Source organism: Lathamus discolor, chromosome 1 (genome assembly GCF_037157495.1).
Source record: "Lathamus discolor isolate bLatDis1 chromosome 1, bLatDis1.hap1, whole genome shotgun sequence".
Taxonomy (NCBI): domain Eukaryota; kingdom Metazoa; phylum Chordata; class Aves; order Psittaciformes; family Psittacidae; genus Lathamus; species Lathamus discolor.
Genome location: NC_088884.1, coordinates 163,396,439 through 163,415,793, shown reverse-complemented (window position 1 = coordinate 163,415,793; position 19,355 = coordinate 163,396,439). Strand labels below are relative to the sequence as shown.

Genomic DNA, 19,355 nt, shown 5'->3' with positions numbered 1-19,355 from the left:
CCGGGGAAGATCCCTTTCCCTTCTCCTCTCACTGTGGGGTGGTTTTGGAGCCTTGCACACCGCTGTGCAGGCACATGAACACCCCTATGGTGATGGATCATGGCCATCAGGGTCTTGGTTGCATCCCAAAGAGAAGGTGGAAGGAGCTGACACAGTGACCAAATGTTAGGGATGGTGCTTGCTGCAGGGAAAGGACAGCAAGGATGCGCTGTTAGGACATGGCCCTTTCTTTACATGGGCGCTGGATGCAGAGGGAGCCTGGGAAAGCCTTTTGGAGGGTGGCGTCCATGGGGTAGGATGGGGCAACCAGCAGGAGCTCTGCAGGAGACTGTCCCATTGGGTATCCAAGAGGAGGGGCAGGAGGGATGAGTGTGTCAGCAGGCTAAGAGGTGTCAGCAGCGCTGTCAAGCACCGAAGCTGCGTTTCCTTTCAGTGCTTCAATTCCCACTGCTGCTGTTGCCTTAGCAAGCTCATTCCAAAGCACATCCAGGGGCTCAGAAAATAGGGAGACCTCGAGATGGTGCCAAGTCCCTGTCAGCTCATGGGATGGCAGTGGGTGGTGTAAGCCATGGCTGTCCATCAAACCCATCTCAGTTTATCAGTGAGGACAGCTAAAATGCTTCCTGGCTGCTCCGGGGCAGCTGGGTCATGGCCTGGCATATTTATCTTGTCTTCTGTGCTCTGCCCCAGTGAGCAAAGTCCAATTTGCTTTGGAGGGATAAAAAGAAATAGCCATTTGGAATGTGGTCTCACCTGCACTGAGCTGGAAGCGAGGTGTACGTGAGAGCCCCTCATCTCCAAAGGCTGCAGATTCAGGACTTGGTGCTGCTTTGTCAAACATCAGGTCATTAAAACAAGATGCAGACGAGTGGCCTTATCTTGCTTCCCACCAGGGATGAGGAGCAGGGGATTAATGGGGATGGAAACGGGTGTTCAAAGCTCGGCATTGCAGATTAACAGGGGGGTTTCTGTGAGTAAAAAAGCACAACATAGGGGGATGAGAGTGATAGCAGCAAATTTGGTTTCCCTTAATGCTTCCTCAGCTGCTTGTCGTGCCATAAAATCATAGAATCCCAGGCTGGTTTGTGTTGGAAGGGACCTCAAAGCTCATCCAGCTCCAACCCCTGCCCCGGGCAGGGATGCCATTGTGCATGCTTCCTTCCCCCAGGCTGTGATGGTGAGGATGGAGGATGCAGGAGATGCGTTCCCTATGATCAGTGGTTTTCAAGCCATGTGCCCCTGCAACGGTTCATTAAATCCCTGCTCCAGATCCTTCCCTGCATCATGTTGACCTCAGTCCTTTAATCACAGATACTCAGAGGTGTTTGTGTGCGGGACCTAAAATCCCTGCTCCAGCATCATGGTGCTGGGATCTGGGTGTGCTGGTGGGGGGGGGTTGGCAATGACATTACAAGAGAGACATTGAGGGGCTGGAGCGGGGCCAGAGAAGGGAATGGAGCTGGTGCAGGGCCTGGAGCCCAAGTGTGATGGGGAACGGCTGAGGGACCTGGGGGGTTCAGATGGAGAAGAGAAGGCTCAGGGGGGACCTGATGGCTCCCTACAAGTGCCTGCCAGGAGGATGGAGCCAGGAGGGGCTGGGCTCTGCTCCCAAGGAACAAGGGATGGGACAAGAGGAACCGGCCTCAAGCTGCCCCAGGGCAGGTTTAGATGGAGTTGAGGAACAATTCTGGCAGGGCTGGGAACGGTTGGATCTGATGATCTGAAAGGTCTTTTCCAACCTGTTTTATTCTATGATGCAACGCGCAGACCCAAGAGGATGGTGGAAAAAGGCTGGGGAAGATGTGATGAAATCCAGAGCCGGTGGTGAGGCTGGCACCTCTGAGTGGGACAGAATGGGGCAGGATGGGGGATGCTCTGCTCCTCTGACCCCCAGATTTCTGATGTAAAGCAATTAAATGGTGTCTGGGTTGTGCAGGTACCAGGACACGGTCAGCAGAGCAGGGTGATTCGTCCTGGTACCTGCGCATGAACCAACCATGCTGGATGGAAACAGGGTATTTGGGCTGGAGGGTAACAAGAGAGGGGCTATGGGTGGTAGTGGGGGTGCTGGTGACTCACCCCAGAAGGGTGCCCGGATGGGATGCAGTGGTTTTGGGGTACAAAGATGCAGGTAGTAGTGATTTGGGATGGGTTTACATGCGGGAAGCAGTGCTGGGGAAGACATTGGGGTGCTGTAGGGTGTTTGGGGGAAGCCGGGTACAGCACCCCATGGGGCCCTGGGGCCCTGGGGAGGTCCATGGGGTCCATGTCACATCACCCCATAGGGTCCCTGGGGGTGTCTATGGGATCTGTGTCACATCACCCCGTAGAGTCCCTGTTGGGGTCCATGGGGTCCATGTCACATCATTCTGTAGGGTCCCTGGTGGTGTCCATGTGGTCCATGTCACATCACCTCATAGGGTCCCTGTTGGGGTCCATGTGGTCCATGTCACATCACCCCATAGGGTCCCTGGTGGTGTCCATGTGGTCCATGTCACATCACCCCATAGGGTCCCTGTTGGGGTCCATGTCACATCATCCCATAGGGTCCCTGGGGGGTCCCTGTGGTCCATGTCACATCACCCCATAGGGTCCCTGTTGGGGTCCATGTGGTCCATGTCACATCACCCCATAGGGTCCCTGTTGGGGTCCATGTGGTCCATGTCACATCACCCCATAGGGTCCCTGTTGGGGTCCCTGTGGTCCATGTCACATCACCCCATAGGGTCCCTGTTGGGGTCCATGTGGTCCATGTCACATCACCCCATAGGGTCCCTGGGGGGTCCCTGTGGTCCATGTCACATCACCCCATAGGGCTCGGAGGACTCGGGCGAGCTCACTCACAGTGGAGGGGTGGTTGTGGTGGGGGTTGGCCGCGCCCATGAGCAGCGGGGGGGGGGGAGAGGGGGTGTTGGAACGGGCGCTGCGAGGGGGTGTGTGCAAGGAGGCAGGAGTTGCACGAGCCCACGCCTCACAGAGGGGGGACCCAACCGCGTCCGCCCCTGTGTTCGCACGCAGCTGTGCTCTGCGGTGGCAGCGTTTCCGTTCTTCCTCTGTGTGAGACTCGCAGGAGCTCACGCTGAACGCTGCGCTGTCGGTGAGGAGGACAGTGCGGGTAGCAGAGTGCGAGCCGTACCTCTGTGTCCCCCCCCCCGCCTTGCGCGGTGGTGCGGTCCGGGCGGGGCGCGGCTCCCGCAGTGCTGCCGGCTGCCTCGCCTCCTGTCGCCGCTGCATCCCTGTCGCCATGGCGCTGTGCGGCCGCTCCGCGCTCCTCCCGCCGGCCCCGCGCCCCTCGCCGCGGCCACCCCGGGCTGCCAGCGCCTTCCTGAGGTACCGGCGCTCCGGGGAAGGGCGGTGAGGGTGCGGGGGGCAGCGGAGGGGCTGGCAGCGAAGGGCCGGGCTTTGGGCTGCGTTGGGGCGGGTTGGCGGGGTGCGGCCGGGCGGTGGTGGGCGCTGAGGGGTGTGAGGGAGGCTGGGGGCGTTGAAGGGGCTGCACGGAGCGGGCTTGGGGTGCTAAAGGTGCTGGGGTGCAGCGAGGGGGTGATGGCGAGGTGTTGAGGGAGATGTCGGGGGTGTTAAGGGGGTTGGTGGGGAGGAGCTGGGTGTTCAGAGAGCTGAGGGCCGTGAAGGTGGAGACTGGGAAGAGAAGAGGGTGTTGAGAGCGTTGATGGGAAGGTTGAGTGGGTTAAAGGCTATGGAGGTGCTGGGGTGGGCTCGAATAGAGAGGTTGGGGGTGTTAAGGAGGTTTTGTGGCTTGCAGGGGGCATTATGTAGTTTTGGGGGTATTGCAGGGAGACTTGGAGGTATTAAGGAGGTTGGTGTGGTTATGGGGGGCTGGAGCTATGGGGAGAAGAGATGGAACGTCATTGGGGAAGCACAGAATCATGGAATGGTTTGGGTTGGAAGGGACCTCAAAGCTCCTCCAGCTCCAACCCCTGCCATGGGCAGGGACCCCTTCCCCTGGAGCAGCTTGCTCCAAGCCCCTGTGTCCAACCTGGCCTTGAGCACTGCCGGGGATGGGGCAATGGAAGGCTGGTTTTGCAGAGGGCAACTGGGAGGGAAGGGTTGATGGCCCTGAGAGGATGGCAGCAGGGGCCTGGCTTGACCTTGTGGCTGTAGGGATTGTGGCATCCAGAATCCCACTGGAGAAGGGTGAGCGGGAGGCTGGGATGGAGAAGGGGGTGACAGAGGGACAAAAAGAGAGGTTTGAGGACCTTAAAGAGGGGTTGGTCTGGAGTGATGGGCTTGGGTGGTGTTACTATAGGGAGCGAAGTCTGGGTCTGGTTTGGTAGGGAATGGACGTGGGTCCACTTTGGAAGTAGGGAAGAAGGGCTCTTGGAAGGTAGGAATGCTGAAGTAGGGTAGGGATAGAGATTTGGGAGGGGTGGAGGGATTATGGAAGGAAAGGAGATTGTGTGGGCGTCGCTGGGGGGCTTGTGGAGAAGGCAACAGAAATAGAGGAGGTAGAGCTGGACAAGAGCTGAACTGTGGGGACACGTTAGATGATAGGGTTGGCTCAGTGAGATCTCAAGTGTCAGCTCAGGTATCCTTTGGTTGCTAGAGCTCTGTTTCCTCCTAAAGATTCAAGGTGCACCCTTGTGTGTGTTAGGCGACATGTATATCTGAAGTGTCTGAATAGAAACAGCCTCAAGTTGTGCCATGGGAGGTTTAAATTGAGTGTTAGGAGCAATTCCTTCCCCAGAGGGTGCTCAGGCATTGGAACAGGCTGCCCAGGGCAGTGCTGGAGTCGCCATCCCTGCAGGTATTTAAAAGATGTGTAAATGTGGTGCTTAGGCACATAGTTTAGTGGTGGCCTTGGCAGTGCTGTGGTAAGGGTTGGACTCAGTATCTCCGAGGTCTTTTCGAGCCTAAACGATTCCATGATTCTATTCACAGCAACCCAGGAACTGAAGTGCTTGTTGCTTTCAATAGCTAGAGCACAATAAGTGGAAGTATTCGCCAGTGTGAAGTCAGAGTAACTGGGAGATTGCATGTCAATTGCATGTCTATTGCAACCGAACAGTTGGCTGAGCTACCTGGCTATTAAAGTGGGTCCGTGTTTGCTGTACATTTTGAATTAAAAGACAAAACATAAAGTTTTTTTTAATATAGATATATATAAGAAGGGAACAAAAGCATTTACACTTCTCAGACAATCTGCCTGTGCAATGAGAAACCCAGCCCTGAGAGAGAAACGGAGGGCGTCTGTTTGAAATGCATGAGCATGGCTGTTCTGTGGTGGTTGTGCTCCTTCTCCGCCTGCAGCTAGAAACTGAATTGCTCATAAGAGGGAAGGAAGAGTGACCTTTTCAGTGAATTTTAATTTCACTGGGTAAATGAATCTTGTTTAGAAAGAGCTTAGTATCTGTTTATAGCTGGAAAGCATCTATAAATTCGTGATGAGTAATAAAACACCAAGATGGTAAAAAAAGAAGAGCTGAAAGGGAAAATGGTTTCCACTCAAACCTCTGTCTTTACCAGTGATTTTTGTAATCTGAGATCCTGTTTCAGAGTTGACATGAGAACATTCAGACTGTGAACATCTGCAAGCTTTCGAGCTCCACTGGGAGATCCAGGCAGCATCTGTACTTTGGCATGTTTGCAAGAGGCATGTCATCCGTTAATTCTTTTTCCTCCTCAACATTTGTTCATGTGCAGTTTTGGGGGTGGTTTTATTTTGCAGGCCAGATGGAGGCAGGGAGACCAGTATTTGCAATAAATTTCCCAAGCAGTCAGCAGAGAGCAGGCACTTAATAAAAATAACTTATAACAAAACAGTCCCCCTTTTCCCCACCCCTCCAAAGTCCCAAACAGGAATGGAAAAATTCTGAAGACTATATAAAGAATAGAGATAATTCTTGGAGTTCTTCCACATACCTCAGAGTTTTGGTCTGCCATATGGTGTGTCAGGAGCTGGCGTTTACCACAGCGATCCTCAGCGTTGTAGCAACATAAGAAAGGATGGTTTTAGTAAATAAAAAGGAACTAGGGGATGCCTGTTGTCCAAAAAGGGGATGGCTTTTTAGAAGGTGATGTCATGTTCATGTGTCTTTGTTTAGTGGTGTTTTCCTTAAGAGTACATGCATTTCTGAACTTAATTTATTCAATGCTTTTGTTATATATCACCATCTAAAATCAAGGTGAATCTGTTTTATTTCATAGTGCACCCACCCGATGTTTCATTACCTTTACGTAGAGCAGGCAAATCCTCATTAGTTACTCACTTTGTCAGCATAATACAGATTAATTCTCACTGTGTGTCTGTAGAAAATGAGTACTTGGGTTAATTTTTATGTTGTCTCTGCCTACATGCCTAATATTATCACGCTGAAATTCATTCTGGTTTTAATTACATCGTGGTTAATTGTGTGGCTTTTCTCCTGTGGCTTCAGAGGAGCGGTTGGGGGGGTGTTTGGGAGGTGGTACAGGGCTGAAGAAGTTGTGGTTTCCCAACCAGTTTTATTAAGGGACACATCTGTGTTGAAAGATTAACGGTTTGTATCCATGTGTTCCTTGTGTAATTATGCTGAGGTTCAGGATTTTGTAAGAGAACAGTTTCACCAAGTTGTTTTTAAGGAACAAGCTGTATTTTAGCCTTGCAAAGAGAGAACTAATTGAACTTGCTGAAATACAGGAGGATAACAAAGAGAAACAGAACCCGTTGCTTGAATATGGATGGGTTTTCTACTGTGTTAAGGATGTAAGAAGCCTGTTGAGTGCCAGGCTAAGGCAAAAGAGGGATGTGGGACTGGGTGGTTGATAGGACTAGAAAAGTAGAATGAGTGCTTGTGAAGGAAAAGCTGCTAAAGGTGGGGAGCAGAGCCATCGTGTTAACTGAGCTGCCTATGGCGCTTCAGCAGGAAGCTTCACCCCTTTGTGATCCTTTAGTTTGAATGGATAGTATATCATCTGGCTTAGGGTTTTGTGGCTGCAGTGGTTGTAGTCCAGCAGTGGGCTCTGAAAGTATATTTAGTCTTAAGGCACTGCAGCTTAACTTCTGATTTCTGCTGAAGTGCCACGTGCTTGCTTTGTTTTTCTGATCAGAGATGGACTGATAGCAGAATAATTACACTTCAGCTGCTGGTCTTTGCTACTGCTTCAGGTATTTTGTCGGGTGATAATGTTGGCATTCTTGATAGTGTGCTGCAATTTAAGAGAGTGAAAACGCAGACCTGATATTTGTAAATCAACCTGTGGAAGAATGCATCAAAGCTGCAGGTCTAACTGGTGTGTATATGCTGTAGGTGATGGGCAACCTATCATTTGGTTGCGTCCATGGAGGAACTTCATTTCAGAGGGGAGCCATTCTTTGATTCTGTGATTCATTTGCAGCCTGTTAGCTGGTGTTGAGGTCTGATCTGGAGAGAGAATTTTTACAAGGGCCTGCAGGGCCAGGCCAAGGGGAATGGCTTGAACCTGCCCCAGGGGAGACTGAGATGAGCTCTTGGGCAGAAGCTCTTCCCTGTGAGGGTGCTGAGGCGCTGGCACAGGGTGCCCAGAGAAGCTGTGGCTGCCCCATCCCTGGCAGTGCTCAAGGCCAGGTTGGACACAGGGGCTTGGAGCAAGCTGCTCCAGTGGAAGGGGTCCCTGCCCGGGGCAGGGGTTGGAGCTGGAGGAGCTTTAAGCTCCCTTGCAACACAAACCAGGCTGGGATTTTGTGAGTTGCTTATAGCAAACAAGTCTGCGGAAGGGCTGCACTATCCAGTGTGGTTATATAAAATACCAGCATGGATAGTGATGTTCATCCTTAATAAATAGTGCTACTGTTAAGATGTGCTGAAGTGCCAAAGATCCTGAATAAACTTGTAATTTGCAAATAGAATCAGGCAGTCCCAAGTGTTTAGTAAGCAGAGATTCGTGCTTGTTTGTACGTGCTTTGAGGTCTCTGAATTAGAGTTGAATATTATTGTCCATTTCAAGTCATGAAACAAAAGATTTGTTCCTGTAAAATGCATGCAGCATTGAATTGTCTTCTTTTAGGTCCACTTTTAATATTTGCTGCTTACTGTTCCTAAACATGCTAAGTGGTTTTTAAAGTTGCTATATTTCCTATTTATAGTCCCTATGTTCAATTTAGAGAAATCTTGAAAACAGCTGGAAAACTGTCATGTATTTTGAAGTAGGTGAATACTGTTGTCTTTTGTCAGCAGTAAAACAGGTATTTTGGTGAGCTAAGGAGGAGAAAAACCATCAACCAAACCCCAAACTGTGTATGTTACTGTTCAAGCTAGATAGTAATATTCAAAGGAACTGCTTTAAAATGAAATTCCAAGTGTCTTGGATTCAGTCTGACTTCTTGTTTCTCTTTCACAAATACATTAAGATGGTGATAATGTCCGAGCATGGGAAATCCTGGCCTCTAATGTAAGCAGACAGTAATAATGTCTCTGTTAGAAACAGTGAGGTCAACAAAAGGCTCATGAAAAATAAACTGGACGTTTTGGGGCTAGAGTGGAAACAGATGGTGGTAGCGGCAAGTTAACAAGAAGTGAGATTTGGGGGAAAAAAATAAACTCTTTTATCTTTCCATTTTATTTATTTTCCAGCTTTTTCTTCCTTAAGTCCTTTATGTTAAAACCAGCGTTCAATCTTGTCAATGTAAGGGTTTGCACAAGCTGGCCATGGCTGTCCCGGGTTTTTCCTCTTGTTCACTGCTGTTTCTCAAGGCTTCAGCACGTGTGGGGTTTTAGGACTGGAGTCTTTGTGGGGGAGGAGCGTAACATCTGCCAGTATGGAGCAAAACCATATTCACCACAGTGCAGTCACGTCCTTTGTCAGCTTTGTCAACCCTAGCTGCAGCCATCCCAGCCGTATGGTAAACCAGCCTGTGGGAATCCATCGGGAATCACTCCAGGATCAATGCTGTTATCATTGCTGCTGGATTACAATGTCAAGGAAAGGAAGCTTGCACGCAGGCTGAATGCTAGCAACACTATGTACGGAAACTATATAATGGCATTGTGGAAACATAAATAAAAGGAAAATGCTGTGGGGTATAATGTAAAAACTAATTCGTTCTTGATTGAGAAAGACACAGTTGTTAATGTCGTGTTATTTGCCAACACACATGGCTTGCAGCACCGTGTCTGTTCCTAAGCTGTGACAGACCAGCCTGTCGTAAAGCCAGGTACTTTGCATAATGAGAATGAAGACGTGTGAACAGATGAGCACTAATTCTTAGAAGTTAATGATTGTCAGTTATCTGCCCCCTTTCATTTGGCTCTAGTCCAAGATGAGAGGAATATCAAGTACCTCAATATCTGGTTTCTTAATTTGCCCAAGTACATGTTATTGCCAGATGCTACCCCAAAGGGTGGCTTTGCCTTCTGTGCTGCCTTCAGCAGCAGTAGGATCAGCTTGCTGGTGTTTCTGCGTGTTTGGTTCTAAGATTCTGTGGGGTTGTCTTTAAATTCTTAGGCTAGGATTGGTTTGGATCCTTAAGTTGGTCTGGCTTGACATGGCTTCAAGATTGACGGTGCAAATACAAAGGCAGTGCGAATCATAGAATAGTTTGTGTTGGAAGGGAGCTTAAAGCTCCTCCAGCTCCAACCCCTGCCACAGGCAGGGACCCCTTCCACTGGAGCAGCTTGCTCCAAGCCCCTGTGTCCAACCTGGCCTTGAGCACTGCCAGGGATGGGGCAGCCACAGCTTCTCTGGGCACCCTGTGCCAGCGCCTCAGCACCCTCCCAGGGAAGAGCTTGTGCCTAAGAGCTCATCTCAGTCTCCCCTCGGGCAGGTTCAAGCCATTCCCCTTGGCCTGGCCCTACAGGCCCTTGTCCCAAGCCCCTCTCCAGCTTTCCTGCAGCCCCTTTAGGCACTGGAGCTGCTCTCAGGTCTCCCCTTCAGGAGCCTTCTCTTGTCCAGGCTGCCCCAGCCCAGCTCTCTCAGCCTGGCTCCAGAGCAGAGCTGCTTCAGCCCTTGCAGGATCTCCTTGGCCTCCTCTGGCCTCACTCCAGCAGCTCCACGTCCCTCTTGTGCTGCTGCCCCAGAGCTGGATGCAGGACAGCAGGGGTGGCTGAACCATCATTTTCAGCGCTCTGGGCTCTTGCACTGGCTTAAGACAATGTAGGAATTGCATCTTAGGTTCCAAAGTGCATGCTGGGCAAATTCTCACTTTGATACTTCAACTTGTTATCCACTTGTAAAGCAACCTCATTGTCTGTGGTTGTCTCGTTGGATAAGTAACCTGCAGCTCATGTCTTGTCCAGGTCTCACTGAAGTCCAGGAGTTTGGGGCTTCCTAAGAAGGGCTTCAGTTGTGTTTTCAAACACAACTTATGCAGATTTTTCAGCAGTAAGCTACTATAAAAAATGCTTGTGGCTACGTATGTGGTGGATGTGGAGCCACATCCTCCAGGAAAGTGAGCTTATGCTATTCTGTGGAGGTTTTTCTTCATAGTTTCTCTTTGAAATTGAGTTATCGGGATCAACTGAAAAGAAGTAACTCTTCTCTTGTTGGGGTGCTTGATTTGGAGGCGGGAAGAATCGTGGATATTTGTTCCCAGCACAGTTGCTTTGTTTTTGTCAGATGACTGTTTAATGCGAAATGCAAGAAAATGCCATTCCCCCCCCTCTGACTTTATCCACAGCTTAGCCTGTATTGTTTAAAGGCATGTAGTAAGAATTCTAATTATTCTCCTCACCATTTCTGAATGCTGCCTTTTTCCAGCCACAGAAGTCTTCTGTTCTTAATGTCAGCCTTTGAATATAATGATTTATACACACTGGAAATGATGTTGAAAATATTTTAATCTGTCAAGAAGCTTTTCTAAAGATTTCTTTCCCAGAAACCACTTTAAATGAGGCAAGGAGACATCTGCTGCTGAAGGCTCTTCAATATTAAGATTGAAATAAACATCTTTATGGTCATAAATGTAATGGAATAATGAATATATAATCTGCTGCATGCTTTTTCCTTTTATGTCTGGACTGTCTCCTTAAGGAAGTTTAGCACCAATATTCAACTCACTTGGGCCTGGAGCACAAGCATGATGGGGAACGGCTAAGGGACCTGGAGGGTTTTGGTCTGGAGAAGGCTCAGGGAGGACCTGATGGCTCCCTACAAGTGCCTGCCAGGAGGATGGAGCCAGGAGGGGCTGGGCTCTGCTCCCAAGGAACAAGGGATGGGACAAGAGGAACCGGCCTCAAGCTGCCCCAGGGCAGGTTTAGATGGAGCTGAGGAACAATTCCTGCCCCAGAGGGTGCTCAGGCATTGGAACAGGCTGCCCAGGGCAGGGCTGCAGGCACCGGCCCTGCAAGGGTTCACACAGCGTGGAGACGAGGCCCTTAGTGCCATGGGTTAGTGGTGGCCTTGGCAGTGCTGGTGTAAAAGTTGGACTTGATGATCTTAAAGGTCTTTTCCTACCTAGTTGATTTTATTATTCACATGGCAGAAATTTCTTAGCAGCTTAATCTCAAAACTGTATCTGTTTTTTAAGGGGTGCACCAAAGTTGTTTTATCTGTGAAAGATGCTGGAAGTGGCTCTAGGAGAGGAAGATGCCTAATCTTAAATCAAAACTTAAAGAGGGAAAGAAATGCCCAACCCACAACAAACATGGAAGTCCTTTCCTCCCCTAATTTCTCTTTCCCTCTCCACCATCACAGTTTACTGCAGCACATCGCAAAATACTTTCACAGAGCTCTAGAAGACAAAAACGTTGTGGATTTTGCTTGTCTTGTTGCACAAGCTCATAACACTACTTTTAAATGAGAGATTTCATCAGATTTCCCTTTTGTTGAAGCTGTTAGCGTGCATTAGAAGTTAAAGATTTTAGGAATAATTTACGTTGTAACATATAATGATTTTTTTAACAAATGGGAGTATCTTACCCATGCATTTCATAAAAGGAGTTTCTGTACATGTTCTTTCTCAAATTGAGTGCTAACTGTTCCTTTCTTTTATTAGTGCTGGGGGGGGGGAATAATAGCAAAATCAAAGTGTATATTCATGCAGTGTTTATAATGCACAAGAGGTTTTAAAACCACTTTACAATCCAGCAGAACCTGTCTTTGGCTGGTGCATAACTTAAATGTGCCTTGAGAGTGAAGCTGAACACAAGTAATAAAGGGTCTGTTGCATCTTGAGAGGAGTTGAATGAAAATCTGCCTCTTGTGCCTGCAGCTTGGAAGCCTTCATGATAGTTTTTTTCTGATGACAGTTTCTTTTCACTCTCTGAGCAGAAGCAGGAAGATGCATCCTCTGATATGGTAAATCTTGTAATAAAACTCTGCTTGCTGTGTCACTTGGGATGTCTTTGGACATGCTTTGGCACAGTCATCTCATTCCATCCTTCACATAGTTGTAGAAGTGTGGGCTTCTCTTGAATAGAACTCTGCAGGGAGGTTGAGAAGCATTTTAGTTCTCATCCTAGCTTTATACATAAAGCTGCTTCCATTTCATGAGTTTTAGAGAGGCTGTAGCAGTTTTGCTTGCCAACATCTGGTCCTTAAATAACTGTAGATCTGTTTGCATATGGAAAAATTAAGTAAGTCAAATTTGTTTGTACCCACAGTGAAGAGTCTAGCAAGTTTTTCTGCTCTTGATCTTGCTTGCTGTGGTGGATCATCTCTCACCTAGATAGTCTGGGGTCCTGTTTAATGGTGGGATGAAGATATTGGGAATACAATATAAAATGTTAAGTTTGGATAGCTCTGAGAGTCAGCTTTTGGTTAGGTTTTGAAGAGCTAATATTTAAAGATGCTAAAATGAGAAGCATAAAGTTGAATGCTTCTTTCACCGACTTCATAGCATCACCTACATGAGCAGCAACATCTGAAAATACCTGAATCAAGCGTCTTAATCATAGAATCACAAAGTGGTTTGGGTTGGAAAGGGAGCTTAAAGCTCATCCAGCTCCAGACCCCTGCCACGGGCAGGGACCCCTTCCACTGGAGCAGCTTGCTCCAAGCCCCTGTGTCCAACCTGGCCTTGAGCACTGCCAGGGATGGGGCAGCCACAGCTTCTCTGGGTACCCTGTGCCAGTGCCTCAGCACCCTCCCAGGGAAGAGCTTGTGCCTAAGAGCTCATCTCTGTCTCCCCTTGGGCAGGTTCAAGCCATTCCCCTTGGCCTGTCCCTACAGGCCCTTGTCCCAAGCCCCTCTCCAGGTTTCTTGTCAGCCATTATCTGTGTCTTTAATTTGTTTCTGTATCTAAGACTGATCAGAATATCTGTTCACACATACACATACTGTGATACAGTACAGCATAAAATATGAATTGAGAAATTTCAGGCAAAAAGAAGAATTGAGAAATTCAGACCTCAAATAGGCAATCTAAAAACCTGGGGTGGTTTGCACTGATTTTGTATTTCCCATGAAAGCATCTTCAAATGTCTGTTTATTACAGTGGGTGTTCAAACTGTGCTTAGATGAGCTATAATGGAAACCATTGGGGTTCAGTCTGTCTTTCAGAGGAAGTAGAGCATGATCATTGTAGCCTTACTGAAAAGATTGATTTGCTTTTTCCATGGCTTAGCTATGAAAATAGGAATACTCGTTGTTTGTTCGAGCTGATCATAAATATAGCTCTGTTTAAGTGTTTCTGCAAGAGACATTTGTTTCTTAGAGCTGAACAGCTCTTAGTTGTATAAACAAGACCGTTACAAGAAGACACAGTGATATCAGCAGGGAAATTTCTTGCCTTCTCTCTGTATTAACACAAGCTCACAAAACGTTGCCTAGAAGCCCAAATTAATGTTGCTCTCTCTCTGGCTGTTGTAGCTGAATGCTTTGCCTGGCTTAAAAGACGCATATTGGCCAACTGAATTTAACTTTATATAATCAGCAATTCATTTTATTATGACGATCTTGGCAAGATTCGGCATTGTTTCATTTGTTTTTATTGTAGATTGTTCCTGAAGATTATACTTCGGGCTTTTAATTTTCCCTGGCTGTTCATTTTAGAAAAATATCATTGATTTAATATAGCAATAATACATGAGAGAGGTAAAATGCATCATAGGAAAATTATCTAGATATTTCATGGAATCACAGACTGGTTTGGGTAGGAAGGGGCCTTAAAGCTCATCCAAGTCCAACCCCTGCCACAGGCAGGGTCACCTTCCACTGGAGCAGCTTGCTCCAAGCCCCTGTGTCCACCCTGGCCTTGAGCACTGCCAGGGATGGGGCAGCCACAGCTTCTCTGGGCACCCTGTGCCAGCGCCTCAGCACCCTCACAGTGAATGTTATGATTTAAAGTTATTATTAAAGTTATATGATTTCCTTGTGTTATTTGTTTCGAGCTGTGATTTCATTTCTGACCAGAAACCCACAAGTTCACTTTATTAACTTGTCTTGCAGAAAAATAATCTTTCTTTAAAGGTGTTCAACTCTCCTGGAGTTCAGCTTTTGTTGTGTTAAATGAGAGTATTGACTGTATTTTTCCATTACGGACTAAATAATGCTCTAGAGAGTAATGGCAGATGCAATGAAGAGCTGTAGCCCCTGAGGCTTAAATAGAAGAGAAAATCCTCTGGTCAGGAGCTGTGTCTCAGGGTGTTTGCTAAAATTGCTTTCTCTTTTCTGTCTGAAAGTTCCCTTGGTTCTGCATTTATGTATGTGCTTGTGACAATGACAGGGTGACCTGTTCAAGTCTTTGTCGTACCGGTAAGGAAAAGCATCACTGGGACACTGCAGGTTGCATGACACAGGCTTTAGGAGCGGAGGATTTGAGTGAGACCCTGCAGGTTTGTGAGTGCAGGCGGAGTTCTCTGTGCCTTCCCCTCTTCTTCCCTACACAAATACCACGCTTTGATCTTGGCTGGGACGTGACTGTGTTATGTACTTACGCAGGGTGGAAGTGGTCTGATGATGCTGAACTGATCTTTTGGAAACTCCTTTTGGGGTGTAGGAGCTACTCAGTTTCTTGTCAACTTTCTGCTTGGGCCTCACCTACCCCCGTGTTGCTTTGCTTCTCGCATAGAGAAAGGAGCGTTGCTGGCTTGGTGAGAGGAAACTTTTGCTAAAGGCTAGATACGAACAGGGTACTTGGCTTGAAGGGATAGTCACAGGTTCTAATCTTTCAAGGCTTTGTATTTCCTCTTTTAGTGGACAAAAAGTAGTAATGCCAGAATGGTTTACTATGATGTCTAAACGTATTTCACACTGAAGAGACCCAAGTTGAAGTGTGTCCACTTAGTTTATATAATAAAGAAAAAAAGCAAGGTCAGCTCTTTAACCTACCAAACTTGAGCACTCCAAAGCACTGACCTTAAGTTTGAATTCTCTTTTGCAGCTGCAGCCGCCTTCGAAACATTCAGAGCATCCTGACACAGAGCAGCAAATCTCAACCTGATGGGATCCTCTGCATTTTAGGTTAGTTTTACTTTTCTCTCCTTTTATTCTCACTGTACTGATAAGGGTACCATGAGTTTAAGAAAGATGATCATCTCCTTCCTTCCCCAAGGCCCAGCTCTGTTTCTCAGTGAATGGGCAGTTATTGGATTGTCACACTCTTTTCTCCCTACATTATTCTTAAGCCTATTTACTAATTTTAGGCAGACTTGCTATAATAGTAATAACATCAACATTATGAAGCCTTATGAAAATTCAGTGGCTGGAGAGAAGAGAGAATCTTCATTAATCTCTAAATTGAAGGAGAAATGGAGAGAATTTAATCCATATCTATTTGGAGTAAACATTCAGCAGTCTAGGCAGTGTTTGCTTTCTGGCTGGTGCTTGGCATAAAAGCTCAAGACTGAGGGCACTTTTGCTGGAGCTGGTTTCCCCATGGAGGCAAGGAAGCGGAAAGGATTAGAAGATGCTGAGGTTAAGGGAGTGGAGAAGAGACAAGAGGAGCACCAAGGGTAGGGACCGTGGTGTACAGAGTCAAGTGGTGGCTGAGAAAGAGATATAGAGAGGGGGGAAATAATCAGCAAACTGGCAGAATTAATAAACCCTGAATTTAGGGGAGGGACATCTTGCCTCAGTAATTCAAAATGCACTTAGAGTTGCATGGCAAATCTGGGATGCAGTTATGAGTCAAATGGTGGCATATACAGAGCATTTATGTGGTTTTAGTCCTTTGTTTCTTCTGGGGTTGGGGGAAAGAGGGATATGAAATCCAGCTGTATGTGCAAATATCCCCTAGAAAAGTAACAGGTTTTTTGTACTGCTTTAATGTCATTTCTATATGTCACATTGACTCTTGTTTCTTATTATATAATCACTATCAAGATATTAAAGGATAAATTAAGGAATGATGATTGAAATTCCTTAGAGAAAAGGACTAAGGAGTGATTGTTTAAATAATGTGTTACAGTTAAAGGTGGAGGAATCTAGTGTAGCCCAAAAGTGTGTAATAACATTAAGAAATTAAACAACAGCCTGTTTTTTTGGGGTGTTATTTGGGATTTTTGTGACCTTTTTTAAAGATGTAGCAAGAAAACTTGAAGAAGCTCTTTTACTGAACCACAGAGAAGTTGTAAATGTGTATAACTTAGCTCTCTTTCGGTCAATGCTAACTGTGTGACATGACTGTCCCTATTTTCTAGGGTAGGAGTTTAAGAAGTCTTCAGCTCATTAGTAACTTTAAATCTAGAAGGTCTGTAAGGTTACTGTGTCAACCTTCCAAGGAAACTTAATCATGCGGGATAATGTGGAGTCATAGAATTAACTAGGTTGTAAAAGACCTTTAAGATCATCCAGTCCAACCATTCCCCAGCACTGCCAAGGCCACCATTGAACTGTGGCACTAAGAGCCTCATCTCCACGCTGTGTGAACACTTGCAGGGCTGGTGCCTGCAGCCCTGCCCTGGGCAGCCTGTTCCAATGCCTGAGCACCCTCTGGGGCAGGAATTGTTCCTCAGCTCCATCTAAACCTGCCCTGGGGCAGCTTGAGGCTGGTTCCTCTTGTCCCATCCCTTGTTCCTTGGGAGCAGAGCCCAGCCCCTCCTGGCTCCATCCTCCTGTCAGGAACTTGTAGGGAGCCATCAGGTCCCCCCTGAGCCTTCTTTTCTCCAGACTGAACCCCCCAGGTCCCTCAGCCATTCCCCATCACACTTGTGCTACAGGCCCTGCACCAACTCCATTGCCCTTCTCTGGCCCCTTTCCAGCACCTCAATGCCTCTCCTGTAGTGAGGGGCCCAGAGCTGAGAACAGGATTCAAGGTGCAGCCTCACCAGTGCCCAGTACAGGTGGAAAGTCACTGTGCTGGTCCTGCTGCCACACTGGTGCTGATACAGAAATAGCATACTTGGATTTTGCCTTTGATGCTAGTTGAATTACATAAAATACATCAAGTTGTGCCATCTCGCCATTGATACCATGGTATTTCTTGACTGTTGTTAACTCTGAAGCTGCACTAAGTCCCAAACAGAGAATAGTCACTCAAAACATTGTGCAGCTCTGGGAAAGTATTACAGGCAAAAGGAATTGCTTTATGTAATCCTCAGTGTAATGTGGAATATTTAAGTCCATGCATAAGATCATAGCTGTTAATAAAGAAGTATTTCTGCTATGGAATTACAGGAAGTGTGTTTTGTTATTAGTCTTGTGCTTTGCACTAATCTCTTTTAGCACCCACAAAAGAACTGTTGTTGCCTAATCTGACCTGTCTAATGTAGCCAGCAGGATTTTTAGCATAACTTCTGATTAAGCAGGCGTGTTACTGTTACAAATGCATTAAATCTGTCTTCAAATGCTACCTTCAGGTGACAAAAAATATGTAGTCTTATGTTTTTAGTCCTGTTGACTTGTATGGGAAACATAGGCATAATGGTGTTTTTAGACAGTCAGTGTGTGTTCTGTTTCACTTGTCTGTCTTTAATGACCAAGAGTTCCCTCACCCCAACCTTAATTTAACACACTGGGCTGTGAGATCAAAACAATATAAACTTCTATGGCTTTGCTTCAAGGAGATTAATATTTATATTGAAACTGAAAACAGCGTTGTGAGATTGCAAAGAGAGATGACAGTGGGCTAAGTATTGATACTTACTTTTTATCCTTCCTGAAGAGGATAGGAATACATTAGGGGCTTTACCAGTAAATCTTTATCTTCTGTTCAAGTATGACTACTTCTTTTGATATCTTTTTTGTTTGTTTTTTTTTTCCCCCTCCATTATAATCCATCCCACACAGAGCTCTTGCTCTGAGGATGTAGGAGAAACCTCACCAGCGTTTAGTACGTTACATTGATTGCTCATCACATTCCCTTTCCAAATAGAGATGATGTTAATGACTGTTGTGCCACTCAGAATCATAGGATGACCAAGTGGTTTGGGTTGGAAGGGAGCTTAAAGCTCATCCAGCTCCAACCCCTGCCACAGGCAGGGACCCCTTCCCCTAGAGCAGGTTGCTCCAAGCCCCTGTGTCCAGCCTGGCCTTGAGCACTGCCAGGGATGGGGCAGCCACAGCTTCTCTGGGCACCCTGTGCCAGCACCTCAGCACCCTCACAGGGAAGAGCTTCTGCCTAAGAGCTCATCTCAGTCTCCCCTCGGGCAGGTTCAAGCCATTCCCCTTGGCCTGTCACTTCTGATGGCAGTTCTGCAGCTGCATGTTGGGTTTTGGGCAAATCTCTAAAGGTGATATGTCCATTCTCCAGCCTCACCATGCTACCACCTCCCTGCTCTCCCTGGAGCTCACGTGGCTGTTCAATGTGTTATGGAACAACTGTTCTTTGTTTCCATACACAAGGACATGTCAGGAGTGCATGGCTGGGACAAAAAACAGGACTTTTACCTGCAGGCTGTGTTTATGTCAGCTTAGCAGCTGTGATATCTCAGACATAAAGGATGGCTGAGCTGAATACTTTCTGCTGTGCCAAAGGGGAGTCTCAGCCTACCCTCAGACCACTCCTTTCCTCTCTTTACTCCCCACATGCATTTTACATCACTGCTGGTGGTTGACATCTTGCATCTGCTTCATCTTACTGAGCAGACAAGAATTCTTCCCTCCCTCTCTGTATTTGGCCAAACTCATTTCCTGCTTGTTTAGCAAACTGAATCGGGTTGGGTTAACCCTAACTGCAGGAGAAGGAGTGGGAATGGCTCTTCGGGCAGCAGTGGGCTGTTGGACTGAGTCATTGTCTCACTAAACCCTTGTGATGAGTTGGGAACAGGCTGGGAGTTACTAAACTCCTGGCTCAGCCCGAGGCAGGCGTGGGGGTTTCCTCATTAATTCCTTCCCCATTGTTCCATGGAGGACTCCTGATATGCTTCTGGAGGTATCTTTGTCATTGTTTCATTTCCTGTTTATTTTCCGCTGACTGTATCTGTTCATTTAACTCCATATGTTTCTGTAGAATAGTATTAAAGCCTCAGTATGAAAGCTGCTGTACTGAATACTTAAAGCCCCAACCAATAAAACCTACACAAACCAAGCGTTCTTCAGAGTTAATGCCTTTCTGGTAAGCTAAA

At 47.1% G+C, this 19,355-nt stretch overlaps 1 protein-coding gene across 1 annotated transcript in view; it reads left to right on the top strand.

Annotated features, from left to right (window-relative positions):
- Positions 1 to 3,236: 3,236 nt before the first annotated feature.
- Positions 3,237 to 19,355, top strand: part of DNAAF9 (dynein axonemal assembly factor 9) — a 78,214-nt gene continuing 62,095 nt past the window's right edge. Inside the window, exons 1-2 of the mRNA XM_065662229.1 lie at positions 3,237 to 3,330; positions 15,233 to 15,312. Coding sequence (XP_065518301.1) covers positions 3,245 to 3,330; positions 15,233 to 15,312 — 166 coding nt within the window. The 5' untranslated portion in view covers positions 3,237 to 3,244. The remainder of the gene's footprint in view (positions 3,331 to 15,232; positions 15,313 to 19,355) is intronic.